General features: G+C 48.0%; 1 protein-coding gene and 1 long non-coding RNA gene across 19 annotated transcripts in view; one reads left to right on the top strand and one right to left on the bottom strand.

The window, feature by feature from the left end:
• CAMSAP1 (calmodulin regulated spectrin associated protein 1) overlaps positions 1–15,872 on the bottom strand; it is a 100,883-nt gene extending 85,011 nt beyond the window's left edge. For 5 of the 17 annotated variants that reach the window (XM_074016023.1, XM_074016022.1, XM_074016026.1 and 2 more), the window contains exons 1-2: positions 15,619–15,872; positions 15,313–15,472 (exon numbers count right to left, since the gene is read on the bottom strand). In XM_074016023.1, coding sequence (XP_073872124.1) covers positions 15,313–15,472 — 160 coding nt within the window. In that variant the 5' untranslated portion in view covers positions 15,619–15,872. Of the gene's footprint in view, positions 1–15,312 lie in introns of all 17 variants that reach the window. The other 12 variants (XM_065529845.2, XM_074016025.1, XM_074016028.1 and 9 more) reach the window with 4 other exon arrangements.
• Positions 15,873–16,120: 248 nt separating this feature from the next.
• On the top strand, positions 16,121–19,572 carry LOC123569206 (uncharacterized). 2 transcript variants are annotated; one of them, XR_010581327.2, is made up of 3 exons: positions 16,121–17,083; positions 18,463–18,570; positions 18,773–19,572. It is a non-coding gene; the product is annotated as an uncharacterized lncRNA (long non-coding RNA). The 2 variants fall into 2 exon arrangements; XR_010581326.2 differs by having other exon boundaries at positions 16,121–17,160.
• Positions 19,573–27,044: the final 7,472 nt, after the last annotated feature.

Raw genomic sequence — 27,044 nt, 5'->3', positions numbered from 1 at the left:
GAATCCCAGCACTTTGGAAAGCTAAGGCAGGTGGATCACTTGAGCCCAGGAGACCAGCCTGGGTAACATAGCAAGACCCAACTCTATAAATAAATTTTTCAAAAAAGAACAAATCATGGACAGGTACAGTGGCTCATGCCTGTAATCCCAACACTCTGGGAGGCCAAGGTGGGCGGAACACGAGGTCAGGAGTTCGAGAACATCCTGGCCAACGTGGTGAAACCCCATCTCTACTAAAAACACAAAAATTAGCCAGGCGTGGTGGCACGCACTTGTAATCCCAGCTACTCGGGAGACTAAGGCAGGAGAACCTCTTGAACCCGGGAAGCAGAAGTTGCAGTAAGCCAAGATCGCACGATTGTACTCCAGCCTGGGCAACAGAGAGAGACTCTGTCTCAAAAAAAAAAAAAAGAACAAATCAGAAATCCTAGGCTGGGCACAGTGGCTCACATCTATAATCTCAATACTTTCAGAGGCCAAGGTAGGAAGATCGTTTGAGTTCAGGAGTTTGAGACCAGCCTAGGCAACACGGCAAGACCCTATCTGTACAAAAAGCTTTACAAATTAGGCGGGCAAGGTAGAACCTGCCTGTTGTCCCTGCTCCTCAGGAAGCTGCGGCTGGAGGATCACTTGAGCCCAGGAGTTCAAGGCTACAGTGGGCCACGACTGCACCACTGCACTCCAGCCTGGGAGACAGAATGAGATCCTGTCGAAAGAAAAAAAGAGAGAAGAGAAGGAGAGAGAAAGACAGTGAAAGAAGAAAAGAAGAGAGGAGAAGAGAAGAGGGATGAGAAGGAGAGAGGAGAGGAAAGAAAGAAGAAAAAAATGAAAAGAAAAGAGAAAAAGAAAAGAGCAGGAAAGGCAGGAAGAAAGAAAAGGAGAAAGGAAAAAAGAGGGGATGAGGGGTGTGGGTGTGCCTTGTGGTAGGAGGTGGGCTAGGGAGTTTTTGGTTTTAAAGCGAAGTCCTACTATTACTGTGCCTGCTCATAGGGGGATTGCTATGGCTAGGTTTATGGAAAGTTGGGTGGTTGGTGTGAATGAGTAAGGCAGAAGTCCTAAGAGGTTTGTTATAGCAATAAATGTGATTAGGGATATTAGTATTAAAGATCAGGTTTGTCCCTTAGCGTTGTGAGTTATTATTATTTGTTTTAGGGTGAGTTGAGTCAGGTTTTGTTGAATGGTAGCTAGTCGATTATTAATGGGGTGTTTAGAGACTAAGACCAGCATGGCGGGGAACAGGATAATTGGGATTGTGGCGGGTTGATTTAGGACTGTTGGGGTTGAGAGAGAGGTAAACAAGTTTTCGTTCATTTTGGTTGTCAGAGGAGAAAGGTAAAAAGAAAAGAGAAGAAAGAAAAGTTATAGAACAGAAAAACATAGTAACTAAATTTAACTTTATACAATGGACTGATGAACAGATTAGATACAGATAAGAGAATTAAAGCATCCTGAATGAAGAACAATGAGATAGAAGAATGGAAATTAAGAGTAGAGAAGATAAGTAACATACCCTATGCCACTGAAATGTAACTGGAGGCCCACGAAGGAGAAGAAAAAATGGGGCAGAAACAGTAAACATACAATGGATGAGAATCTTCCAATACTTGTAAAACTCATGAAACCATAGTCTCAAGAAGCACTACAAAATGCCAGCAGGATTCAAAAAAAGACATCTACAGACCAAAGAACTCACAGGAATACTGATGAAATCCAAAGACAAAGAGAAGATTTTTCAAGCAGCCAGAAGGAATTTCTGGCCAGGACAAAACGGCACAGACTTGTCTCTCCCTGCTCCCCTCCTCTAAGCACAATCACAAACCCTGGAGAGGACCCAAGAGACAAAGGAGGACTCTGAAAGGTGGAAGAGGAAGGCAAACTGGCTTGGAGCCCCAGGACTGGAGGACCAACACAGCAACAGGGTGTTCTTATGACCCCCATCCAATAGGAGGTGACCCAGGCCTGGTGCTTCCTGACTCCCTGCCTAGCAACAGAGGCAACCCAGGTACACTTATTCTGGCCTGCATCGAGTGGGAGTCCCACCTACCACCCCAGGTGAGCCCAAGCCCTACTAACAACCAGCAGGCAGGGACAACAGCAAGAGAGCACTCAGCCCAGAGGCACTCTCCTTCCCCATCGGGCGGACCTGAGACACCCTCCCACAAACTAGACACACCCTGCACCAGGGTAATCCAGCAAGTGGGACCACCATCACCAGCATCTGGCTTAGGAGGCACTCTCCTTCCCCACTGGTCATGGGACTCCTCTCCCCACTGAGGGAAGCCATCCAGCTGAGGGGAGGGGTGGACACCAGCACAGGAGCCACACTCCACACACCTGGTGGTGATGCTGAAATGTTCCACCTCTCAGAGGCAGGGGTATAAAACAAACACCCAGCCTGGGAAGCCCTTGGTCCTGTGTGCAGAGACTCCCACGTCCACCCAGAGGCAGCATGCTGCCCAGCCTAGGAAGTTGCTTCTGCCCTCGAGCAACATCAGCAGGGACCCGCGGGAGCCCCAGGGGAGAGGCTAAGTCAAGCGACTGAAAAAGCACCACAAAGGCTAGGAAGGTCAGACTATCACCAGAACCACGGTCACAAAAGTAGGACAGGCCTGCATGCTAAACCTCAACAAGGTGACTGCTGCTAAAATAAAACCAGTACCCAGAGCTTCCTAACAAAATAGCCAAAATGATCGGGAAGCCATCAGAAATGACTTTAACCAGAGGACAATGAACTGGCACAAACACCATGATAAATCAAACGTTGGAACTATCTGACAAGGATTTTAAAGCAACTAGCATGAAATCACTCCCAAGTAATCACAAATTCTCCTGAAACAAAACCAGAAAATTTCGGTAATGAGAGCCAAATGAAGAACTGGAAAATATAGTAACAGACATTTTAAAACTCACTGGATGGGCTGAGCAATAGCTGAGATGACAGAAGACAGAATCACTGAACTTGAGGTCAGATCAAGAGAACTTACCCAATCTGAACAACTGGCAGAAAATGCAATGAAGAAAAGAAGAACAGAGCCTCCGAGACCTGCGGGAGAATAACAAAAGACCCAAGGGTTCTATCACCCGAGGCCAGATCAAAGTGGAGAAAGAGCAACAGAAAGAGAGAAAATCTTCCCAAACATGCTGAATGACACAAATGAATGAAATGTTTTAAGAAACTGAGTGAACTCCAAAAAAGATAAACTTCTTTAAGAAATCCACACCAGGACACATCATGACTATACTTCTAAAACTAAAGACAAAATATTTTGAAGCAGTCAGAGGGGAATGGCACGATACATACAGGGGAACACCAACTCCAATGACTATGACTTCTCATCTGAAGCTATGGAGGCCAGAGGGAAGTGGCACAGTTTTCAAGTGCTGAAGGAAAATAACTGTCAACCAACCACAAATTCTACAGCCAGCAAGAGTATCCTTAAAAAAATGAAGAGGAAATAAAGATGTTCTCTGTTGAAGGAAAACAAAATAATCTGTCAAACCTTAAAGAATGGCTAAAGGAAGCTGTCCAAACAGCAAGAAAATAAGGAATCTTGGAGGACCAGAAAGAAAAAATAATGGAGATATGTGAGTAATGAGTAAACACAACAGACTACCCTCCTGATGAGTTTTTTAAATTACACACAATGACAAAAATTATAACACTGTCAGATGGTCAAGACAGTGGTATTTAAAAGTGGGGAGACTTAAGGGCAGCTAAATGGAAAAAAGGTCTTCGCATTTCACTGACAACAGTAAAAAAAAGGGTATCAGTAAACTGTTCTAAGTCACATAAGTATACTGTAATACCCAGAGCAATCACTAAGAAATTATACAAAGAGATACACCCAAAAACAATATAAATAAGTCTAGATAAAAATCCTAAAAAATGGTCATTTAACCAATAAGAAGTCAAGAGAAGAGAAACAGGAACAAGAAACAGAGGAAACAAACAGAAAACAAGCAATAAAATGTCAGGCTCAAGTCCTACATATCAATACTAATTGTTAACAATATAATATTATTAGTAAATGTAAATACTCTAAATACACCAATCAAAAGACAGACTGGTAGAGGGTAGATTAAAAAACATGACATCATTACATGCTCTTTACAAGAAATACACTTCAAATTCAACAACTTAAGTAGGTTAAAAAATAAAAGGAGGGAAAAAAGATATGCCATGCAAACACTTTAAAAAAAAAAAAAAAAAGCAGAACTACATTAATAAAGTAGAAAAATTATGAGAAGCAAAAAGGGACATTACATAATGATAAAAGGATCGATCTACCAGAAAGACCTTAAAATCCTGAAAGTTCATGCACCAAACTATAGAGCCTCAAAGTACATGAAAAAAGTTGACACAGCTAAAAAGAGGAACAGACAAATCTACAAGTATAGCTACAGACTTCAACACCCCCTAGACAGAATTACTAGACATAAAATCAACAAAGATATAAAGTAGAACACAACCAACTAGCAGAATACAACTGATAAAGCACTCCACCAAACAGCAGAACACTCATTTTTTTCCAAATGCCCATGCAACATTCACTAAAAGAGACCATAACCTAGGCCACAAAACAAACCTTAACAAGTATAAAAGAACAGAAATCAAACTAGGTTATCTTACTGAAATCATATGGGAAATAATAAGACAAAACAGGAAAATCTCTCAACACTTGCAAATCAGAGTTTGAAATCACTGAGGAGTGCTGTGGTCTAAGTGTTTTCTGTCCCTCCAAAATTCATGCTGCAACCTAATCCCCAATGTGGCCGGGTTGAGAGGTGGGGCCTTTTGGGGGTGATCAGATCACCAGGGCCTCACTCTCGTGAATGAGACTAAGGAGGCTTGAGGGAGACTCTCCCTTCTGACATATGAGGACGCTCAGAAGGTGCCATCTATAAGGAGCGGGCCCTCGCCACACACCAAATCTGTTGGCACTTTAATCTTGGACTACTTAGCCTCCAGAACCGTGAACAATCAATTTCTGTCATTTATAAATTACTCAAAAGTACAGCAGTCCCCTCTTATCCCCAAGGGATAAGCTCCAAGACCCTCAGTGGATTCCTGAAACAAAATACATACATATTGGGCTCAGTACTATACTTTCCCACACACAAAAAATTTTTTGAGACAGGGTCTCACTCTGTTGCCCAGGCTGGAGTGCAGTGGTACTGTAATCTCAAATCCCGACTCAAACGATCCTCCCACCTCAGCCTCCTTAGTAGCTGGGACTACAGGCACCAACCACCATGCCTGGCTAATGTTTGTATTTTTTTTTTTTTTGAGACGGAGTCTTGCTCTGTCGCCCAGGCTGGAGTGCAGTGGCCGGATCTTAGCTCACTGCAAGCTCCGCCTCCCGGGTTCACGCCACTCTCCTGCCTCAGCCTCCCGAGTAGCTGGGACTACAGGCGCCCGCCGCCGCGCCCGGCTAGTTTTTTGTATTTTTTAGTAGAGACGGGGTTTCACCGTGTTAGCCAGGATGGTCTCGATCTCCTGACCTCGTGATCCGCCCGTCTCGGCCTCCCAAAGTGCTGGGATTACAGGCTTGAGCCACCGCGCCCGGCCTGCTAATTCTTTTTTTAATGTGGAGACTATGTCTTGTTATGTTGCCCAGGCTGGTCTCAAATTCCTAGACTCAAGCAATCGTCCTACCTTGGCTTCCCAAAGTGCTTGGATTACAGGTGTCAGCCACCACGCCGGGCCCTCAAAACATCTTTTATTGTACTATACTCACACTTCTTAGGAGGATGTGAGATGAGAAAATGCCTAGATGATGAGATGAAGTGAGGTGAACGACATAGGCGTAGTAGTGACCTAGCTTTAGGCTACCCCCAATCTTCTGACAATAGGTCAGACAGAGGACTGACTATCTACTTGGGGAGATCCTGGGTCATCAAGCCATGACGATGTCCACAGTGGGATGTCAGGAGCAGATATCATCAATGACTTACGAGGACAGCATATACAGTGTGGACATGCTGGACAAAGGGATGAGTCACGTACCAGGCAAGATGGTGTGAGACGTCACCATGCTACTCAGAATAGCATGCGATTTAAAACTTATGAATTATTTCTGAATTTTCCATGTAATATATTCAGGCCACAGTTGACCAAAGGTTACTGGTAAGAGGTGACTACTCTATTTTGTTATAGCAGCCCAAATGGACTAAGACAATGCATCAAAGAAGTAGTTATCAAAGGAAATTTTTTAAAAATACCTAGAACTGAATGAAAATGAAAATACAACACATATGTGGGATGCAGCTGTGGCAGTAGTAAGTGGGAAATTTATAGCACTAAACTCTTCCATCAGAAGAGGAAAGGTCTCAAATCAATAATACGAGTTCCTAGCTCAAGAAACTAGAAAGAGAACAGCAAAATAAACCCAAAAGAAGCAGAAGGAAGGGAGACAGGCATGGCTAGAAAAGGGCAACAGAAGAGGTCCTCGTGGGATGGAATGATCTATACTTAGATTAGATAAATGTCAATATCCTGGTGTAATATTATGCTATAATTTTAGAACAAGTCATCATTAGGGAAACTGAATAAAGGGTACCAAGGATCTCTGTGTTTCTTTAAAATGCATGTTAATATACAATTGTCTCCAACTGGCCAGGCGTGGTAGCTCCCGCCTGTAATCCTAGCACTTTGGGAGGCTGAGGTGGAAGAATCACTTAAGTCCAGAAGTTCCAAACTAGTCTGGGCAACACAGTGAGATCCCATTTCTACAAAAATAAAAATTGTTTAAAGAAAAACATATACATACACAATTAACTCAAAACTAAAATTTAATTTTTTAAATTAGCCAAGGATTTTAAGATACTTCATAGAAAAGGTACTCGAATGGCCAATAAACATATAAAAATGCTCATCATTAGTCATCAGGAAATGCATACAAAAACTATGGTGAGATATAACCCACCCACTTAAATAACTAAAATCAAAAAGACTGACATCATCAAGTGTTGGCAAGGACGCAAAGCAACTGGAACTCACATACACTGCTGGCCAAATAAATAAGTCAATTTGGAAAACAACTGGGCACTTTCTAAGAAAGTTACACATATGTATCTTATTATTACCCAATAATCCCAAGCACAGCTGTTTAAGATAAATGAAAACATCTGTCCACATAGATGAATGTTCACAGAAGCTCTATTCATAATAGCCAAAAGCTGGAAATGTCCCCAGATAATCACCAACAGATGAATGGAGATATAAAACGTGAGCTAGCCATACCACGGAATATTATTACTAAGCAAAAAAGATCTACACAACATGAATTTCAAAAATACTATGCCAATCGGCCGGGCGCAGTGGCTCAAGCCTGTAATCCCAGCACTTTGGGAGGCTGAGGCGGGTGGATCACGAGGTCAGGAAATCGAGACCATCCTGGCTAACACGGTGAAACCCCGTCTCTACTAAAAATACAAGAAAATTAGCCAGGCGTGGTGGCGGGCACCTGTAGTCCCAGCTACTCGGGAGGCTGAGGCAAGAGAATGGCGTGAACCCGGGGGATGGAGCTTGCAGTGAGCCGAGATCGCGCCACTGCACTCCAGCCTGGGCGACAGAGCAAAACTCTGTCTCAAAAAAAAAAAAAAAAAAAAAAAATTCCTCAAACTATGCTCTTAAAACATGTGTGCTTTACCACATGTAAATTACACCTCAGTAAAAGTGGTTCTCTCAAAGGTCCAAAATGGCCGGACGCGGGGGCTCACACCTGTAATCCCAGCACTTTGGGAGGCAGAGACAGGAGGATCGCTTGAGCCCAGGAATTCGAGCCCATCCCTGGCAGAACTTGTCTCTACTTAAAAAAAAAAAAAAAGGCCAAAACAAAAGTCAAGTCTTTACTTTATGCCTTACAATGGGCATTAACCATTGTATTCTAGCAGGGACTTCTCTGAAAAGCTCAAATTTCATATATCTCTCCCCTCCTCAGAAACCTTCGGTGGTTCCCCAATTCATCAATCAGCCCCTCAAAGCATTCCACGCTCTGGCCTCAGTACTTTCTTCAGTCTAATTTTGCCTTCCAACTCTGCAGCCTCTACCCCTATGAGGCCACCAGCCTTTCCTACATCGTGTGCTCTTCACGCTCTCCCCTCCACTTCCCTCTGTCTTTGCTTCTCTTAATTCATTCCCTTACCGCCATCTGATTCTCACACACCTAGACTACAAACTCAGTTTTCACTCTAATGGAACATTCCAGATTCCCTCAGGGGAGTCTCCCTCCCTCTGCTCCTCCCCTGTTCTGCCAGTAGCATCTGCCCTTTAGAGAACCAGCCTCCTCAGCCTGTCACTATGGGTCTCTGTACATGCGGACACTTCCATCACTACAGGAGGCCTGAAAAGGATACTAAGGGCCCCACCGTTCAAAATGTAATGCCCAACTGAACTCATGTAAGTTTAATTCTTTTTGAGACAGGATCTTGCTCTGTCACCCAGGCTGAAGTGCAGTGTGACAATCATGGCTCACTGCAGCCTCGATCTTCTGGGCTCAACTGATCTTCCCACCTCAGCCTCCCAAGTAACTGGGACCACAGGCATGCACCACCATGCCCAGTTAACTTTTACGTTCTTTGTAGACACAGTCTCACTCTGCTGCCCAGACTGTCTCAATCTCCTGGGCTCAAGCAATCCTCCCACCTCAGCCTCCCAAAGTGCAGAGATTTCAGGTGTGAGCCACCACATTCTGCCCCCAGATACAAGTTTAATTTTGACTAGTTGAGTATGAAGTGATGGGAGGAGAGTGACTGGGGAATAGCAAACCACTCTAAGAAAAAGAGGGCCAGGCATAGTGGCTCACGCCTGTAATCCCAGCACTTTGGGAGGCCAAGGTGGGCGGATCACGAGGTCAGGAGATCGAGACCATCCCGGCTAACACGGTGAAACCCCATCTCTACTAAAAAAAATACAAAAAATTAGCCGGGCATTGTGGTGAACGCCTGTAGTCCCAGCTACTCAGGAGGCTGAGGCAGGAGAATGGCGTGAACCCGGGAGGCGGAGTTTGCAGTGAGCCAAGATTGTGCCACTGCACTCCAGCCTGGGCGACAGAGCAAGACTCCGACTCAAAAAAAAAAACAAAAAAAAAGAAAAAGAAAGAAGAAGAGGACTAGGTGGGAGCTCAGGAAAGCCAGAAATAGAAAAAGCTCAAAGATCTTTCTTTCTTTTTTCTGAGACAGGGTCTCACTCTGTTGCCCAGGCTGGAATGCAGTGGTGTAGTCTCGGCTCACCACAGCCTCCGCCTCCTGGGTTTAAGCAACTCTCCTGCCTCAGCCCCCTGAATAGCTGGGATTACAGGCGCCTGCCACCATGCCCGGCTAATTTTGTATTTTTAGTAGAGACGGGGTTTCACCATGTTGGCCAGGCTGGTCTCCAACTCCTGACTTCAGGTGATCTGCCCGCCTCAACTTCCCAAAATGCTGGGATTACAGGCATGAGCTACCACGCCCGGCCTCAAAGATCTTTTCTGTAGTGATAACAAAAGTTACGAAAGCAGAAAAATACTATGAAATAATGACTAAATATTCTTGTCAAGGGCACCATCGTTCCTATGTCTGGGCTCCCCATGGCAGTCCAGCTGACCGTAACTCACCCTTGGCTGCCTCCCACACCCACTGTCAATCAGTCCAGCTCCATGGATTCAGCGTGTATATCTGCTGCTCTGTGTACCCTTCCTATTTCCTCTGCCGACAGACAGGCAAGTCCATCCGGGCACAGTGGACTCACTCACTCACTCAACTCATACCTGTGATCCCAGCACTTTGGGAAGCCAAGGTGGGTGGGAGCACTGCTTGAGCCCAGGAGTTTGAGACCAGCCTGGGCAACACAGGAAAACTCCACCTCTACAAAAAATAATAATAATTAACCAGACCTGGAGGTGCAGGCCTGTGGTCCTGTGATCCTAGCTACTCGGGAGGCTGAGGTAGGAGGATCACTTGAGCTCAAGGAGGTCAAGGCTGCAGTAAGCTATGATCATGCCACTGCACTCCAGCCTGGGCAACAGAGCAAGACCTTGCCCCAAAAAAATACAAAGAAGAACAGCCAAGTCTTTGGCATTTCCAGCCTAACGACATCAGCTCTCAGGTAGTACACCTGTCTATGGCCTCTACCCACTCCAACCTGCTAAAAACATCTTCCCAGGCTCGCTCTCTCAGCACGACATCCCCCTACTTAAAAACCCTCCCAGGCACACATTATCAAAGAAATCCCCAGCCAACCTGAGCACCACAAACAATCTGGCCCCAGACTATTTTCCGAACTAATCACTTACTATTTCAGTCCACAAATCCTCCACCTCAACAAGGTCAATCTGCTCAGCACACGCGAACACACCTCTCCTCTGACAGGGCCGCAGCCAGCCGCCCTCCCCGCTGCTCTTGGGGCTAACCATTCAACCAGTGTTTGAGCACTCTGTGCTGTGGACACAGCAGTAAGTGGGACAACCATAATCCCTGGCCTCACAGAGATGCACACATAACTGGGCAGCAGTGGTTCTCAGGACACCTCTGCAGAGGAAAGGTCATGCCAGCTGGACCAACCAGCACCTCCCACAGCATCTAGTACCCCTAACAGGCGCTCAGGAAGCATTTGAAGATGCTCTGTAACCTCCATCTTGGAAATACCCAAATCCCTTATCAAGAACAACCAAAGACGATGTAAATATACAATCTAAACTCAAAAACCAATCATCCGAACAAGTCATCACCTTCAGAAATGTGGCAATGTGCTCACAAGTGTGCTGCCATCCAGAGCAGGCTCTTCACACCAAGACTCCAGCCACTGCTGCCCTCCTGCCAATGCAGGGAGGAAGAGGCACAGTGGCTTCATAGCCAGTTCTGGAGTTGGAAAGGGGCTCTGAGTACAGATTTCATTTTAACCCAAAGTCACTACAACGAAATATGGCGACCCTCCGGAGTTGATTACAAAGGGGTTTTGCTCATCACGTCAAGTAAGCAAACCGGAGTCTGAACTCTTCTTGTTGCCTACATAATGAAACTGCTGGTCCCTGAGATGGGGACTAAAACCCAGGCTTCACAGGCCACAGCATCCTCACACTGATTTCTTATTTCATAACGTAGTTTCCAAATCAGTAGTTCAAATTACTCTAGCAAGACTGAGCAAAAAAGGAGGAGGGGACCAGACAACTCCTCCCAACAGTGTGCCTCTGGGCAGGCCATGTGGCTTCTGGGCAGGGCCATGTGCTGTCAGTAAGGTGAGGAGATGAACTCCCGAACCCTAAGCTCCCATCCAGTGCCCTAGGGTTCAGGGCAGCTTAGCTCTGCAAGCAAAGGGAAAACCTGGTTTCCACTGAGCTACACCACAACATCCTTGCAAAGAATGGAGTGCATGCTAGTACTTGCCCCGGGTTGTTTTTTAACATTGTCCTTGAGAGATAATAAAAGCTTGCTCTCCACATTGTCCCCTGAAACCAAGGTCTAGATACCTGAGTTTCCTAAGGGCATGTATAAAATGCACAGTGGCCAAGAACAACGCCAGGACTGCACTGCTCTAGTCCAGCATGCTATGCTGTAAAATAAACGGAACTTCAGCCACCCTTCTCAACTTCTTTCACCAATTTATTACAACTTTCACTCAAACATCATCACAAAATGTACTGACTAAGCAGGTTCCACACCTTCTTACAGACATTTTTAACCAGACCATTTTCAACATGTCCAATACATTATTTCTTAAAAAAAAATGAAAACACTGTCAATGAAACAAGAGAGTTACCAAAAGAAAGGGAGAGGGGACCTAAAAATAAAAGCCTAAGGCGGCCCACAATTCTTGGCTGTGGCCCCAGAGACAAATGAAACTGGAGGAAGTGTTTCTGCACAGCCATATGCCACAAGGCCTCGCCAAGGGCAAGCTCTCCTGAGCCTACCCACTTACTACAATGGCAGACTGGTGGCCCCAGGAACACCAAAACTCTCAAAAGGCAAATGCAAAGCGAGACAGCAGCCAGCCCTGGAGTTTCAGCATGCTTTCAATCTTTATACAAATGGAAGACGGGCCTTATTTAGCAACCTAATGAGCAACCCTCTAACAAGTTAAACATTTAAGCCACTTTCACCATCACCCCCAAAAGCGATTTCCGATTAAAGCATCCATATTGAAAGAACCATGTCCGACTAACTGAAAACTAAGCTGGAGAGGCACATGGAGACATTCAAAAGAAGAAACAGAGCAAAAGGTGCTGGATTAGAAGTAGTGTTGGGGGGACACACACTATCCTACCAAAACCCCCTCGCCACTCAGTCTCACACAAGCACACTGGGTAACAGCGAATCTCACACCCAGGCTGTGACCCCCCCCAACAACATAAATCACTTCAGCTGAGCTGAGGCAAGTCTTTCGGTCATCTGAATTGGGATCTCTTCAACCTGTAAATTTAAATAAAGATTCTCAATTTTTACACAGTTTTACACAGGACGGCCAAGCGCGGTGCCTCACGCCTGTAATCCCAGCACTGTGGGAGGCCGAGGCAGGCAGATCACCTGAGCCCAGGAGTTCAAAACTAGCCTGGGCAAATAGACCCCATTTTTACAAAACTAAAAATTGTTTAAAGAAAACCCCCATGTCCACAAAAAAAAAAACAAAAGTTAGCCAGGTGTGGTGGTGACTACTCGGGAGGCTGAGGCGGGAAGATCACTTGAGCCTGGGAGGCAGAGGTTGCAGTGAGTCGAGGTCACACCACTGCACTCCAGCCTGGCCGACAGAGTGAGACCCTGTCCCCTATGGAAAAAAAAAAAAAGTAAAAAAGAAAATTACACAGGAAGCTGAAGCAGGAGGATCACTCCAGCCCAGGAGCTGGAGACCAGCCTGGGAAACCCAAGCAGACTCCATCTCAAACTCCTGGCCTCAAGTGATCGTCCCACCTTTGTCTCTAATTCACTAGAATTATAAATATAAATCACCACACCTGGCTTAATTTTTTTTTTTTTTTTGTAATTACACACGCTCCCCTGTTCCCTCGGCAAAAAGAAGTGGAAACCAGACAGGCGCGGTGGCTGACACCTGTAATCCCAGCGCTTTGGGAGGCCAAGGTGGGCGGATCATGAGGTCAGGAGTTTGAGACCAGCCTGGCAATACGGAGAAATCCCGTCTCTATTAAAAATACAAAAACTGGCCGGGTGTGGGGGCACACACCTGTAATCCCAGCTACTCGGGATGCTGAGGCAGAAGAAACACTTGAACCCAGTAGGCAGTGGTTGCGGTGAGCTGAGATCGCGCCACTGCACTCCAGCATGGAAGATAGAGACTCAGTCTCAAAAAAAAGTGGAAACGAGACCTCCTGAAATCAGGGTCTGATGTGCAAAGGCACTGCCACCCACCAGGAAGGGGCACTCCAGTCTCAGCTCCTAAGATGGTATCCAGTCTTCCCCAGCTCCTGTTCGTGTTTCTTTTCTTTAAATGCCCACCTTTTAATAATTCCAAAACTCGAAAGCCCATTTTAGTATAAGATTCTGAATTCATCATCTGATGAGTCAACAAGTATTAAAGAGTGATCTGGTACCGGAACTGAAACTAGACGAACCCAATACTAACACAGAGACATGCATATTTATTGCTGGATGGCTGACAAATTCCATGCTGAATGCCAAAACTAAATGCAACGACATAAAAATGCATGCACCTTGCTGAAGAAATTGGGAAGCAGATCATAAAAGTTCTTTTTATAGCAATTTGTCTAACATCCGCTGCCTGAGCCCTCAGCCCTCTCCACATATAAAATCTTAAAAAAACATGCAGGAGTAAAACTTTGTGCTCGGACCCCAGGAGCCATGCCCAAGAATGCCCTGGGCTCCACACTGCATCTGCGGGAGCCCAGCCAGCGCCCACAAGCAGCTGCGGTGGACGGGCCTCGGTGGGACACTCCCACAGCAGCGGAAAATACAGTGGAAAAGTATAGATGAAGTCGAGAAGAACCTAAGAACACAACGTGGGATAATGGAATAGCAAAAGCCAGTCTCAGAAAGAGACGCCACTGGCAAAGGTGTAAAAACTATAGTGGTGTAAGCACATACGGCAAAATACAAAGAAAGGCAAAACAGTGAGCAACACAAGGTGTGAGGCAAGCGAGCTCATGCAACCGGCAGTGACTGCAAGATAACCAAAGTCTGCTCTCGGATTGTTGTTTGCACCTGACTCAGGTTTTAGACATACATCTTACCAATTCCGTTCTCAAAAACTCGTGTGAAGTCTTGGATGTAGCAGTGTTTCTTCATCATTACAACACAGAAACTAAGGTTCCACTGAGCCAGTAAACAAGAACTGTAAAACTGAAAACTATCAAAGAAAGGAAAAACTCTTTCCCAATTACTACTGACACAGTACAAAAACCAGTTTGAAATAAGGCGAGGTATTTAATCCCTAAAACTTACAAAACGCGTTTGTCCTTATGACTAACTAGAGTCTAGCTGGGGCACAGGCCACTGTCAAACAGGGTAACGCCTGCTCAGCGTTTTCCAAACTGGTCAACTGAACTCCTCTCTGGAATGGCTCTCTGTCTCCTTTAGTCTTACTCTAAAAAGGTTAATTTTTCACCAGGACAAAGGCAAATTGTTGAAGAATGCTTCAAATGAAAAGAGGATTACAGAAATATTAACCCTTAATATGGTACCTGAAACAAAGCACCTGAAATTAATAAAGAAGTCAGCCACTTAGGAGAATCACCAGGTCTGTCCTGTTCCCAGGGCACGAAACAGAAGCGCCTTAATCCACTAAGCACATTAGGGCCTAACAAATTGGACTCAGTAACAAGGTTACCTAGTTCTTCCAAACAGGAATTAAGCAAAGGGGATCATTATGATTAAGCACAATCCGCCGAATACGCAATTTCTAGTTGGGGAATTCAACAGCTGATGGATGGTAAGCATCAAAATTCTTAACAAGTGAAAGGCTCGGAATCACAGGTCCAGGACTTGGCGATGCCCGGCGCGCTGGGAAGCGGCGTCTCAGACAGCGGCCCCGCGTCCCCATGGTCCCTCCCTGCGCCCAAAACCGGGCAGCTCCCTCCCGCCGCCGCCGCCAACGGGAGGCTGGGGGCACTCCCGAAATAGGAGCGGAAGCCCCGACCCACGCCGCCCTCCGCCGCGGGGACGCCCACTCGCCAGGTGACCGCGTCCCCACGCTCCGCGTTGCCCGGGCGCCACCGGGATCTCGGAGGCGGCCAGCCCAGCCCCGATCCAGTGCGGACGCGGCACAAAGGCGCGGCGCGCGGACCCCGACCCGGCCCGACCCCGGCCGCGTCCCCCGGCCCCGGCCCGCGCCCCTGCCCCCCGCCCCGCGCCCCCCGCCCGGCCCACCTCGGCCGTAGGCCTTGGCGCAGATCCACTGCAGGTTGGCGGCGATCTTGGCGCGCGCCGCGTCGTAGCGGTCCAGGGGCACGAGGTCGGCGGCGCCGTCCGGCGGGGCCTCCATCTTCCTCCAGCCCTCGGCGGCGGCGCGGCCGCCCGCGTCCACCATCTGCAGACAAAGGGCTGAGGCGGCGGCCCGGCCGCAACAAAGGCGCCGCCGCCCCTCGCCGCGCGGGGCCCGGTGCGCCCCGAGCCCCCACTCGGCCCCGCAGCCGGCCCGCCGGGAGGGGCGCCCGAGCGCGGCCCCCGCCTCACCTCACAGCCGCCGCCGTCGCCGCCCCCGCGGCTGCTGCATGCTGCGGGCGCCGAGCCCGGGCGGAGGAGGAGCCGAGCCCGCGGCCCAGAGAGGCGGTGGCAGGAGGGCGCGGGCCGGGGGCGGAGGCGGGGGCGGGCGCGGGCCGGGGGCGGTGGCAGCGCGTGCGCGGCCCCGGGTGAGCGGCGGCGGCGACAGCGGCTGAGGCGGCGGCCAAGAAGCAGGAGCGCGCTCACCGCCGCGGCCTCGCACAGGCGCAGTAGGCACCGCCCGCCACCCCGCCCTCGACCCCGCCCCCAGCTGCGCTCCCTTCTCGCGCCCGCCCCGCCCCTTCCCGCAGGCGCACTAGGCACCGCCTGCAAGCCCGCGCCGGCACCGCCCCTTTCCGCAGGCGCAGTAGGTGGCACCCGCCGGCCGGTGCCCGCCCCGCCCCTTTCCGCAGGCGCAGAGAGCGTCGACCCGCCCCTCTCCGCCCCCTTTCGCAGGCCCAATAGGACCCGCCCCGGTCCGCGCCTGCTCCGCTGCTTCCATCACGTTCTGAGGCCTGCGGTGCGGGGCGCGGGATCGGCGGCGCGGGGTGGGCGGAGTGGGTTGGCGGCGGGGACCCTGCTGAGCCTGCAGCAGCCAACCCTCCGCGCCGTGCCTCCTCCCCGGCCCTGGCTCGTCCCGCCTCAGCCGCAGCCCGGCCCCCTGGCCTGCCGAGCTCTCGCCGCCTGCGCCCTGGAGACCTCGTGGGTGTGGCCGGCGGCGACCTCGGCAGGCGACAGCCCGTGGACGGGCACCAGGTGGACGTGCCACGGTCTCCAGGCCCCAGTCCCGGTGCAGGGAAGATGGGCGTTTGGACCCCTGAGGCAGAAACAGGTGCAGCGCAGCCGGCGCATCCCCCGGAAGGGACGCTGACTTCGTTCCCCTGGAGCCTGCGTCGGGGCCCGCGCTGGGCTGAGAATTACGGGAACGCCGTGAGAGTTTGCATTCCGAGGATTTGGTCTGAGAACCTCATGGCCGGAATAGAGAACTGCCCCCGGGAGAGCCGGTCCACGTGCCGCCCACCGGCGCCGTGACGGCAGGGAGAGGTGGAGCTTCCCGGGAGCAGGCACCCGGCGCGGGGCTCCCAGCCTGTCTGTTCCTGGTCGAGACACCCTGTGCCAGAGTCGGAGCGTGTAGGAAATGCCGAGTGCCCAGAGGACCCGGGCAGTCCGTCATTCACATACCAACCCACGTGCAGGCTTCAATTCAATGTTGAAGCCGTTTGGGGCTAGGCTTTTTTGATGACTTATTCGAGTTGTATGTAGTTTTTTGGTTACTAATTGAGACTCTTCACTTGTTATAGGTCTGTTGAGATTGTCTATTTTTTCTTGAGTCAGCCGTCTGAAAAGAACACGAGGTGGACAGGGCGGAACGGTCAAGGAAAGCCACAGGAGGAGGGCACTTATTTGAGCAAAGACCGGCGGGAAGTGGGCGTCGAGGGTGAGGATATCTGCAGAAGAAGTGTCTTAAGCAGGGGGCACGGCAGACAGAGCCTCTGAAACACGAGAGCCTGGAGTGTAAGAAACAGCAGAGGCCGCTAAGTCGAGAACCCATAGCTGGAAGGACTGGTGGGAAGTGGGAGGTGGGGACATGGAGGGATGCGGGCAGGTCCTGCACAGTCAGAACTGTGGCCCCTTCTCTGCAGGAAATGGGCAGCCTTCGGAAGACTGAGCCCAGGGAAGGATGTGACTAAGCCTTTAAAAGGGTCATTCTGACTCCTGGGTGAAGAACAGACTAGGAAGGACTGAGGAGGAGGCAGGAGGCCATCCACTGTCAGATGGGATGTGGAGTGTGACCTAGAAAGGTCAAGGGTGACTCCAAGGGCTTTTTGTATATTGATCTTTTATCCTGCAACCTTGTTAAACCCGTTTATTAGTTCTTCTAGTCTTTTAGTGGCATTTATTAGTTCTTCTAGTCTTTTAGTGGATTCCTTGGGATTTTATACAAAAGCGTGTTATCTGTGAATAGAGATCATTTTACCTCTTCCTTTCTAATCTGGATGCCTTTTATTTCTCCTTCTTGCCTAGCTGCCCTGGCTAGAACGTCCAGTACAATATTGACTAGCAGCAGCGAGAGTAGACATCCTTGTCTTGCTCCTGATCTCAGGGAGAAGGCATCCAGTCTTTCGCCATTGGGTATAATGATAGCTGTGGGTGCTTCAAAAATAGGTTTTATCAGGCTGGGCGCGGTGGCTCACGCCTGTAATCCCAACCCTTTGGGAGGTCGAGGCGGCCGGATCACTTGGGGTCCAGAGTTTGAGACCAGCTTGGCCAACATGGACAAATCCCATCTCTACTGAAAATAGAAAAAGTTAGCTGGGGGTGGTGGCAGGTGCCTGTAATCCCAACTAAAAGAGGGAAACTCCGTCTAAAAAAAAAAGGTACTTCCTCAACCTGATAAAACTTATTTCTTGTTTGAGACAGTGTCTCACTCTGTCACCCAGACTGGAGTGCAGTGGCTGGGTCTTGGCTCACTGCAACCTCTGCCTCCCAGGTTCAAGTGATTCTCCTGCCTCAGTCTCCCGAGTAGCTGGGATTACAGGCACACACGGCCACATCCAGCTAATTTTGTATTTTTAGTAGAGATGGGGTTTTACCATGTTGGCCAGGCTGGTCTTGAACTCCTGACCTCCAGTAATCCACCCCCCACTCGGCACCCCAAAATGCTGGGATTATAGGCATGAGCTACCATGCCCAGCCAAGGAAGTATCTTCTATTTCTAGTTTGTTGAGTGTGTTTATCACGAAAAGGTGTCAGATTTGGTTAAATGATTTTTCCACGTCCATTGAGATAATCATGGGTTTTTTTTCTTTGTTCTAGGAATGTGGTGTGTTACATTAATTGACTTTCAGATATTGAAAAGATATTTATCCCCTGCATTCAGATAAATTCCAGTTGGTCATGGAGTATCTCTCTTCCTGGATTCAGGTTAATCCAGTTTTTTTGGGTGATTTTTTTTTTTAATCCATATTCGTCATAGATACTGGTCTGAAGTTTTCTTGTGTTGTCTGTGTCTGGTTTTGGAATTAATGTCCTACTGGCCTCATAAAATGAGTTGTAAGTGTTCTTTTTTTTTTTTTTTTTTTTTTGGAAGAGTTTGTAATTGTTATTAATTTTTTTTTTCTTTTAGAAGATCGGTGTTCACTATACCATCCAGGCTGGTCACCAACTCCTGGCTTCAACTGATCCTCCCACCTCAAGCCTCCTGAGTAGCTGGGATCACAGGCACAAGCCAGTGGACCCAGCTTTAATTGTTTAAGTGTTTGGTAGAATTCATTATTGAAGCCATTTGGGTCTGGGCTTTTTTGATTACTAATTCAATCTCTTATTTGTTATAGGTCTTTCCAGATCCTCTGTTTGTGTCTTTAGAGGAATTTGTCCATTTTATTTAAGTTACAGTGTTTTGGGCCTAAGCAATTTTAAGGAGAAAGTTATCCTTAACCAAGATGGGAAAGGTCAGGGCAGGGTAGTGCAGGGATTTTACCTCCCACCGGGTCCCTCCCACAAACTCCCCGTAATATAATACCAGCGGAGTTTGGGCTGTGGCTTTGGATGTGTTGAGTCTCAGATGCCTGTTGGACCCCCTCATGGAAACGCTGGTGGGTGGTTGGATGAACAACTCACCGGCGTGGCCCATGTTGGAGACTGGGAATTGTGACCACAGAGAGAGCCTTTAGAGCTGTCAGACAGGAAGAGGCACCAAGGAGCCATTGCTGAGGTGGAGGGGAAGTTGAGGCGTGGTGCTTGGGCCTAGGGGCAGCACTTGGGAGTAGCCAGCCTGAAAGGTGAGAAGTCAGGAGAGGGGTCTCCAGCTTACGGCCTGGGAGCTGACTCAGATTTGGCGAGTGCAGGTTTTTGTGGAATGGTGGTGTATTAGTCCGTTTTCACAATGCTAATACAGACACACCCGAGACTGGGCAATTTACAAAAGAGAGAGGTTTAATGACTTACAGTTCCACATGGCTGGGGAGTCCTCACAATCATGGTGGAAGGCAAGGAGGAGCAAGTCACATCTTACGTGGATGGCGGCAGGCAAAGAGCGAGAGTGGGCAGGGAAACTCGCCCTAATTGAATACTGCCAGATCTCGTGAGACTTACTCGCTATCATGAGAACAGCATGGGAAAGACCTGCTCCATTATTCAATTACCTCCCACCGGGTCCCTCCCACAACACGTGGGAATTCAAGATGAGATTTGGGTGGGGACAAAAGACAGGCAGGAGTTCTGAGGATGAGTATTTGGATTCCATGCCTGAGTTTGCTGTAAAGGAGAGCAGCGAGACAGGCATGGGGTGCAGAATGGCGTGTTTAAAATGGGAGTGATGACAGGTTCCCGTTGGAGTGATGCAGTAGACAGGATCTGATGATGGGGAGCAGGTGTCGTGTGCCCTTGAGCAGGAGCCCAGCAGAGAGACCCTTTTTCCTCTTGTAGCAGAAGAGAAGGCAGCAGGGTGCAGGACTGAAGGAGGGTTGGGCTGGGCTGGGATGGGAGCCTGGCTGGTTTTCCCCTGGTGGCCCTGGAACTGGTTAAGGGCAGGGCAGGGCAGGGCAGAGGCACGGCAGGTTGGAGGCACAGAAGGCCCGGGATAGTTATCTGGGCTGGATGTGGGGCAGTATTCTCACCTCCTTGGGGACATCCCTTAAGTGGACAGGAAGGCCGGGTGGTACAGGTATATGTCCACTCACCAAGAACACAGGATGAAGGTGGGGCCTAGACAGTGGCTGGTTTGACCAGGGCAGAACAGTTGAGGGCGCATGTGAGGATGCATGCTGACGCCAGACCTCAGTGGGGAGTGAGAAGAGGGGAGAGTCCAGGGACCAGAAGTCCCCCTAGGCTTAAAGAGCAAGCCACAAGGAGAAGAGGAAGAAGTCTCGATATCATCGAAGTTTCATTATCAGGGCTGCTATAATGCTTCTCATTGCTTATTAAAACCCAGTTCTGCAAGACCAGCCTAGCCAATGTGGTGAAACCCCGTCTCTACTAAAAATACAAAAATTAGCTGGGCACGGTGGCATGTGCCAGTAATCCCAGCTACCCAGGAGACTGAGGCAGGAGAATTGCTTTAAACCTGGGAGGGCGAGGTTGCAGTTAGCCAAGATCGTGCCACTGTACTCCAGCCTGGGAGACAGAGGGAGACTCCGTCTCAAAAAAAAAAAAACTAATTCTGGTCCAGCATGGTGGTTCACACCTGTAATCCCAGCACTTTGGGAGGCCAAGGCAGAAGGATCGCTTGAGCCCAGGAGTTCAGGACCATTCTGGGCAACAAAATAAGACCCCACCTCTACAAAAAATAAAAATAAATAAAAAATAAAAAGCAAGAAGCAATAGTGTGCACCTGTGGTCCCAGCTACTCAGGAGGCTGAGGTAGGAGGATCACTTGAGCCCAGGAAGTCAAGGCTGCAGTGAGCCAGGATTTTCCTGCTGTACTCCAGCCTAAGTGACAAAACAAGACCCTCTGACTCAAAAAAAAAAAAAAAAAAAAAGGAGAAAAATATTTTTGTTAGAGCAAAACCGGCTGACCTTTTTTTCTTTTCTTTTCTTTTCTTTTTTTTTTTTTTGAGACAGAGTCTCGCTCTGTTGCCTGGACCGGAGTGCAGTGGCATGATCTCGCTCTGTTGCTGGGGCTGGAGTGCAGTGGCTCACTGCAAGCTCCGCTTCCCAGGTTCACACCATTCTCCTGCCTCAGCCTCCCGAGTAGCTGGGACTGGGACTACAGGCACCCGCCACCACGCCCGGCTAATTTTTTGTATTTTTAGTAGAGACGGGGTTTCACCATGTTAGTCTTGATCTCCTGACCTCGTGATCTGCCCGCCTCGGCCTCCCAAAGTGCTGGGATTACAGGCATGAGCCACTGCACCTGGCCCTTTTTTTCATCTTTAATGTTGAGACCAAGTTACAGCATCATTAGACATGATGAAGGTAGAGGGAAGGTGCTCAGAAGTCTCCTACAAGCATAGCACCAGCTCAGGCACAGCTCCAGTAACTCCAGGGCCCAGTCTTCTGGGGAGGAGTTGGATGGGCACATACCTTGAGGGGCTCCTGCCTGCCCACGCAAAGCACAAGAGGAGAACTCATCCTGTTTGCCCTGCTGTTCCCCTCTTGTTCCTAGACACATCCTGAGGGTCCCACCAAGTGGACACTGGCTTATGATACAAGCAACAGGATGAGGCCCCTGGACTTCCTGTTGCAACCTCACTAGCAAAATAGTGCAGTAACAGCAACGGCGCCCCCCCAAAGATGTCCACATCTTAATTCCTGGAACCTGTGAATGTGTGACCTTACCTGGTGTCTTAGTTCATTTGTGCCACTATAACAAAATGCCACAGACTGGGTGATTTATAAACAATATAAATTTGTTTCTCATGGTTCTGAAGGCTGGGAAGTCCAAGATCAAGGCACTGGCAGGTCCTGTGTCTGGTGAGGGCACCTCGTTGCTGTTTCCTCTGGGGGGAAGAATGCTGTGTCCTCACAAGGTGGGATGAACAGAGTGGCAAGAAAAAGCCAAACTCCACAGGAAGCCTCTTTTATAAGAGGAGCCCTAGTGACCTAGTCCTAAATGGCCCTACCTCTTCTGTCACCACAGTGGGTACCAAGTTTGTTGTTAGTTAACCTAAATAACAGAGGAGCTCTCTAAAAAGATATTTATTCAGGAAGAGGGCCTTGCAACGGGAACACGCATATTACAGTAACTGTGCATGTTCAAGGACAAAGGTTTTTTTTTGTTTTTTTGTTTGTTTGTTTGAGACGGAGTCTCGCTCTGTTGCGTAGGCTGGAGTGCAGTGGCCGGATCTCAGCTCACTGCAAGCTCTGCCTCCCGGGTTTACGCCATTCTCCTGCCTCAGCCTCCCAAGTAGCTGGGACTACAGGCGCCCGCCACCTCGCCCGGCTGGTTTTTTGTATTTTTAGTAGAGACGGGGTTTCACCGTGTTAGCCAGGATGATCTCGATCTCCTGACCTTGTGATCTGCCCGTCTCGGCCTCCCAAAGTGCTGGGATTACAGGCGTGAGCCACTGCGCCCAGCCGGAAGACAAAGGTTTTAAAGGAAAAAAGGAGGATGACATAATCATTTTGAAATGATTACCCTTGACTGCAAAGATTAATCGCAAGGGCGACACCAGTCCAAGTTTGGAAGGTAGCTGCTGGGCAGGTATCCTTGCAGAAGTATTTTCTTGTGTAAGATTTCAATGACCTTGGCCAGGCGTGGTGGCTCACACCTATAATCCTAGTACTTTGGGAGGCTCAGGTGGGCTGATCACTTGAGGTCAGGAGTTCAAGACCAGCCTGACTAACATGGTGAAACCCTGTCTTCACTAACAACACAAAAATTAGCCAGGCATGGTGATGGGCACACCTGTAATCCCAGCTACTTGGGAGGCTGAGGCAGGAGAATCGCTTGAACCCGGGAGGCAGAGGTTGCAGTGAGCCGAGATTGTACCACTGCACTCCAGCCTGGGCGACAGAGCAAGACTTGGGCTCAAAAAAAAAAAAAAAATACAATGACCTTTGTGCAAGGTTGTGGTTTTTGCAGTCTTTTGTGATAGTTTTTGTTATCGGGCATACAGACCCTCTCTTCGTGGCCTTCCCTAGCTGTATTTGTTAGGGTTTTCTCAACATTGGTCACTCTGCTTTGATTCTGACAACTTTCAGTTTCAACATGAATTTTGGAGGGGATGACATCTTTTAAATCATCGTACCTGGTAAAAGGGACTTTGGAGATGGGATTAAGTGAAGGGCCTTGAGAAGGGGGTTTGTCCTGCATTATCCAGGTAGGTCCCATGTAATCATGATCATAAGAGGGAGGCAGGAGCTTCACAGTTGGACAGAAGATGTGACCACAGAAGCAGGGGTCAGAGGAGAGAAGATGCTGGCTTTGAAGGCAGAGGGTGGGGCCACAAGCCAAGGAATGTAGAGACCCCTAGAAGCTGGAAAAGGCAGAGACAGATTCCCCCCTACCCTAGAGCCTCCAGAAGGAGCCAGCCCTGCCAACACCTTGACTTTACCAGAGAGATAATTTAGACTTCTGACCTCAGAACTGTAAGAGAATAAATGCTTGTGTTTCAGCCACTGAATTTGTGGTAATTTGCCACAGCAGCTGCAGGAAACGTATACACGTGGTGACTAATTACTGAGTTCCTTCCCCAAACACACTCAGGAGCATGTAACCACCCCAGCCTCCTAGTGGAAGCACAGGTCCTGCAGAGAGGCCATGCCTGTGCACCCTAGGAGCCAAGGCCACCCTCCTGCATAGGGCACCAACCCTGCACCTACGCACTCCAGCCTCCACATGGCCCTTGGTCAGGGCTGGGTACACCAGTGAATGTTTCAAAGTAAAACGTCCCTTACTGTGGTAATTCTCAGCATTTTTTTTTTCTGGAAAGATATAACAGAATATGTTCATGTGTGACATGGGCCCATGGGGGTGTTTGGGATAGTTGCCATACCCAGCACACCAAGAAGGTTGATACTGAGAACTGGGACAGAAAAAAAATACCATCTTTACCATCACTGGCCGTTAATCAAAATTTAACATTTTCCTGAATTATGAATCTAGGCAACCAACTGCTGCAGCAGCATCAGCAGTGTCTGGGACTCCACCTCCTACAGAAGTCATGGATGTCTCACATCACATCACCATTGCTGCAGATGCCACAGAATACCATTCTGCTCATCATCGCTTCAAAATTACCATAACTCCTAGACCAGCTGCTCGATTACATTATTTAATGCATTTGTAAAGAAGCACATGCAGTGCTGTACCACCATTTAAAATTTGCAATGAAAGTCTTTTAATTTCATTTTTAATCTTTATAGGCATTAAAAGCATTATCTGAATCTCAAAGAAAAGTCTAAGACCTGATGGTTTCCTGATGAATTCTACCAAACATGTAAAGAAGAACTAATACCAGCCTTTCTCAAACATTTCCAAAAAACTGAAGATAAGGGGACACTTCCTAACTCATTCTGTGAGGCCCACTTTACGCTGGTACCAAAGCCAGACATACACACCACAAGAAAAGAAAACTATAGACCAATATTCCTTGTGAACGCTGATGCAAAAAACCTCAACAAAGTACTGGCAAACTTCAGCAGCATATTAAAAGGGTTATACACTATGACCAAGGGGATTTATTCCTGGAATTCAAGGATGGCTTAGCATACAAAAAAATAAAAATAAAAAATCAATGTAATACACTATACTAACAGAATGAAGGAAAAAACTACATGATCATCTCAATGCAGAAAAAGCATTTGACAAAACTCAACACCCTTTCATGATAAAACCACTGAACAGATTAGGAATAGAAGGAAACTTCCTCAACATAATAAAAGCCATTTATGCAAAGCCCACATCTAACACTGCTCAGTGATGAAAGGCTGATAACTTTTCCTGTAAAATCAGGAATAAGAGGCCGGGTGCAGTGGCTCATGCCTGTAATCCCAGCACTTTGAGGCTGAGGTGAGCATATCACCTGAGGTTGGGAGTTCAAGACCAGCCTGAGCAACATGGAGAAACCATGTCTCTACTAAAAATAGAAAACTAGCCAGGCATGGTGGCACACACCTGTAATCCCAGCTACTCGGGAGGCTGAGCCAGGAGAATCACTTGAACCCAGGAGGCAGAGGTTGTGGTGAGCCGAGATCACACCATTGCACTCCAGCCTGGGCAACAAGAGCAAAACTCCATCTCAAAAAAAATTAAAATCAGGAATAAGGCAAAATATCCACTTTTGCCCCTTCCATGAAGATCTAGCCAGAGCAATTAGGCAAGAAAAGTAAAAGGCATCCAAATGGAAAAGGGAGAAGTAAAATTATGAATATTTTTAGATTATATGATCCTATATGAAGAAAATCCTAAAGATTCCACATAAGATCTGTTAGAACTAATGAATGAATTCAGCAAAGCAGTAGGATACAAAGAACAATCTGAAAAGGGAATTATGAAAACAGTTCCACATACAATAGCATAAAAACAAAACAAGAATTAAGGAGGTGAAAGACTGATACAACGAAAGCTACAAAGCACTGCTGAAAAAAATTAAAGAAGACAGATAAATGGAGAGACATTTTGTGTTCATGGGCTGGAAGACTTAATATGGTTAAGATGTCAGTACTACCCGAAGCAATCTACAGATCTAATGCAATCCCTACAAAAATCCCAATGACATTTTTTGCAGAAAGAGAAAAGCATCTTAAAATTCATTTGGAATCTCAAGGGACCCTGACTAGCCAAAACAGTCTGAAAAAGAACAAAGTTTAAGGACTTTTACTTCCTGATCTCAAAACTTTCTACACAGCTATAGTAAGCAATGTGGCACTGGCATAAAGACAGACATACAAACCAATGGAATAGAATAGCGAGCCCAGAAACAAACCCTTGCATACATGGCCAAATGATTTTTAATAAGGGTGCCAAGACCATTCAGTGGGGAAAGGACAGTCTTTTTCAGCAAATGGTGCTGGGAATAGTAGATATCCACACGCAGAAAAATAAAGTTTGGCCCTTACCACAGATAGAAAGATTCAAAATGGATCCAAGACCTAAATGTAAGATCCAAAACTATAAAATTCTAAGAAGAAAATAAAGGGCAAAGCCAGGCACAGTGGCTCACACCTGTCTGAGAAAGGAGGACCCCCCTCCCAACCCTGAGGCCAGGTGCAGTCGTTCACGCCTGTAATCCCAGCACTTTGGGAGGCCGAGGCAGGTAGATCACAAGCAAGAGATCAAGACCATCCTGGCCAAAGTGGTGAAACCCTGTCTCTACCAAAACGACAAAAATTAGCTGGGCATGGTGGCGTGCGCTGTAGTCCCAGCTACTCAGGAGGCTGAGGCAGGAGAACTGCTTGAACCCAGGAGGGAGAAGTTGTAGTGAGCCGAGATTGCACCACTGCACTCCAGCTTGGCAAAAGCAAGACTCCATCTCGAAAAATAAGAAAGGAGGACCTCTTGAGCCCAGGAGTTTGAATCCTACCTGGGCAACAGAGAGAGAGAGCCCGGCTCTACAATAAATTTAAAAATTAGCCAGGTGTGGTGGTGCACACCTGTAGTCCCAGCTACTCAGGAGGCTGAGGTGGGAGGATCACTTGAGTCCAGGAGTTTGTGGCTGCAGAGAGCCGTGATTGCACCACTGCACTCCAGCCTGGATGACAGAGTAAGACCCTGTAGCAAAAAAAATACATATATGTATATATGTGGCAAAAGCTTCGTAACACTGAATTTGGCAATGATTTCTTGGATATGACATCAAAGGTACAGGCAACAAAAGAAAAGATAAATTGGACATCAAGAAAATTAAAACATTACTTGCATTAAAAGACACTGTCAGCAGAGGCTGGGCGTGGTGGCTCATGCCTGTAATCCTAGCACTTTGGGAGGCCAAGGCTGGTGGATCACTTGACCTCAG

Source organism: Macaca fascicularis, chromosome 15 (assembly GCF_037993035.2).
Source record: "Macaca fascicularis isolate 582-1 chromosome 15, T2T-MFA8v1.1".
Lineage (NCBI taxonomy): Eukaryota > Metazoa > Chordata > Mammalia > Primates > Cercopithecidae > Macaca > Macaca fascicularis.
Note: the sequence above shows the minus strand (reverse complement) of the source record. Positions and strands in the feature narration are given on the sequence as shown.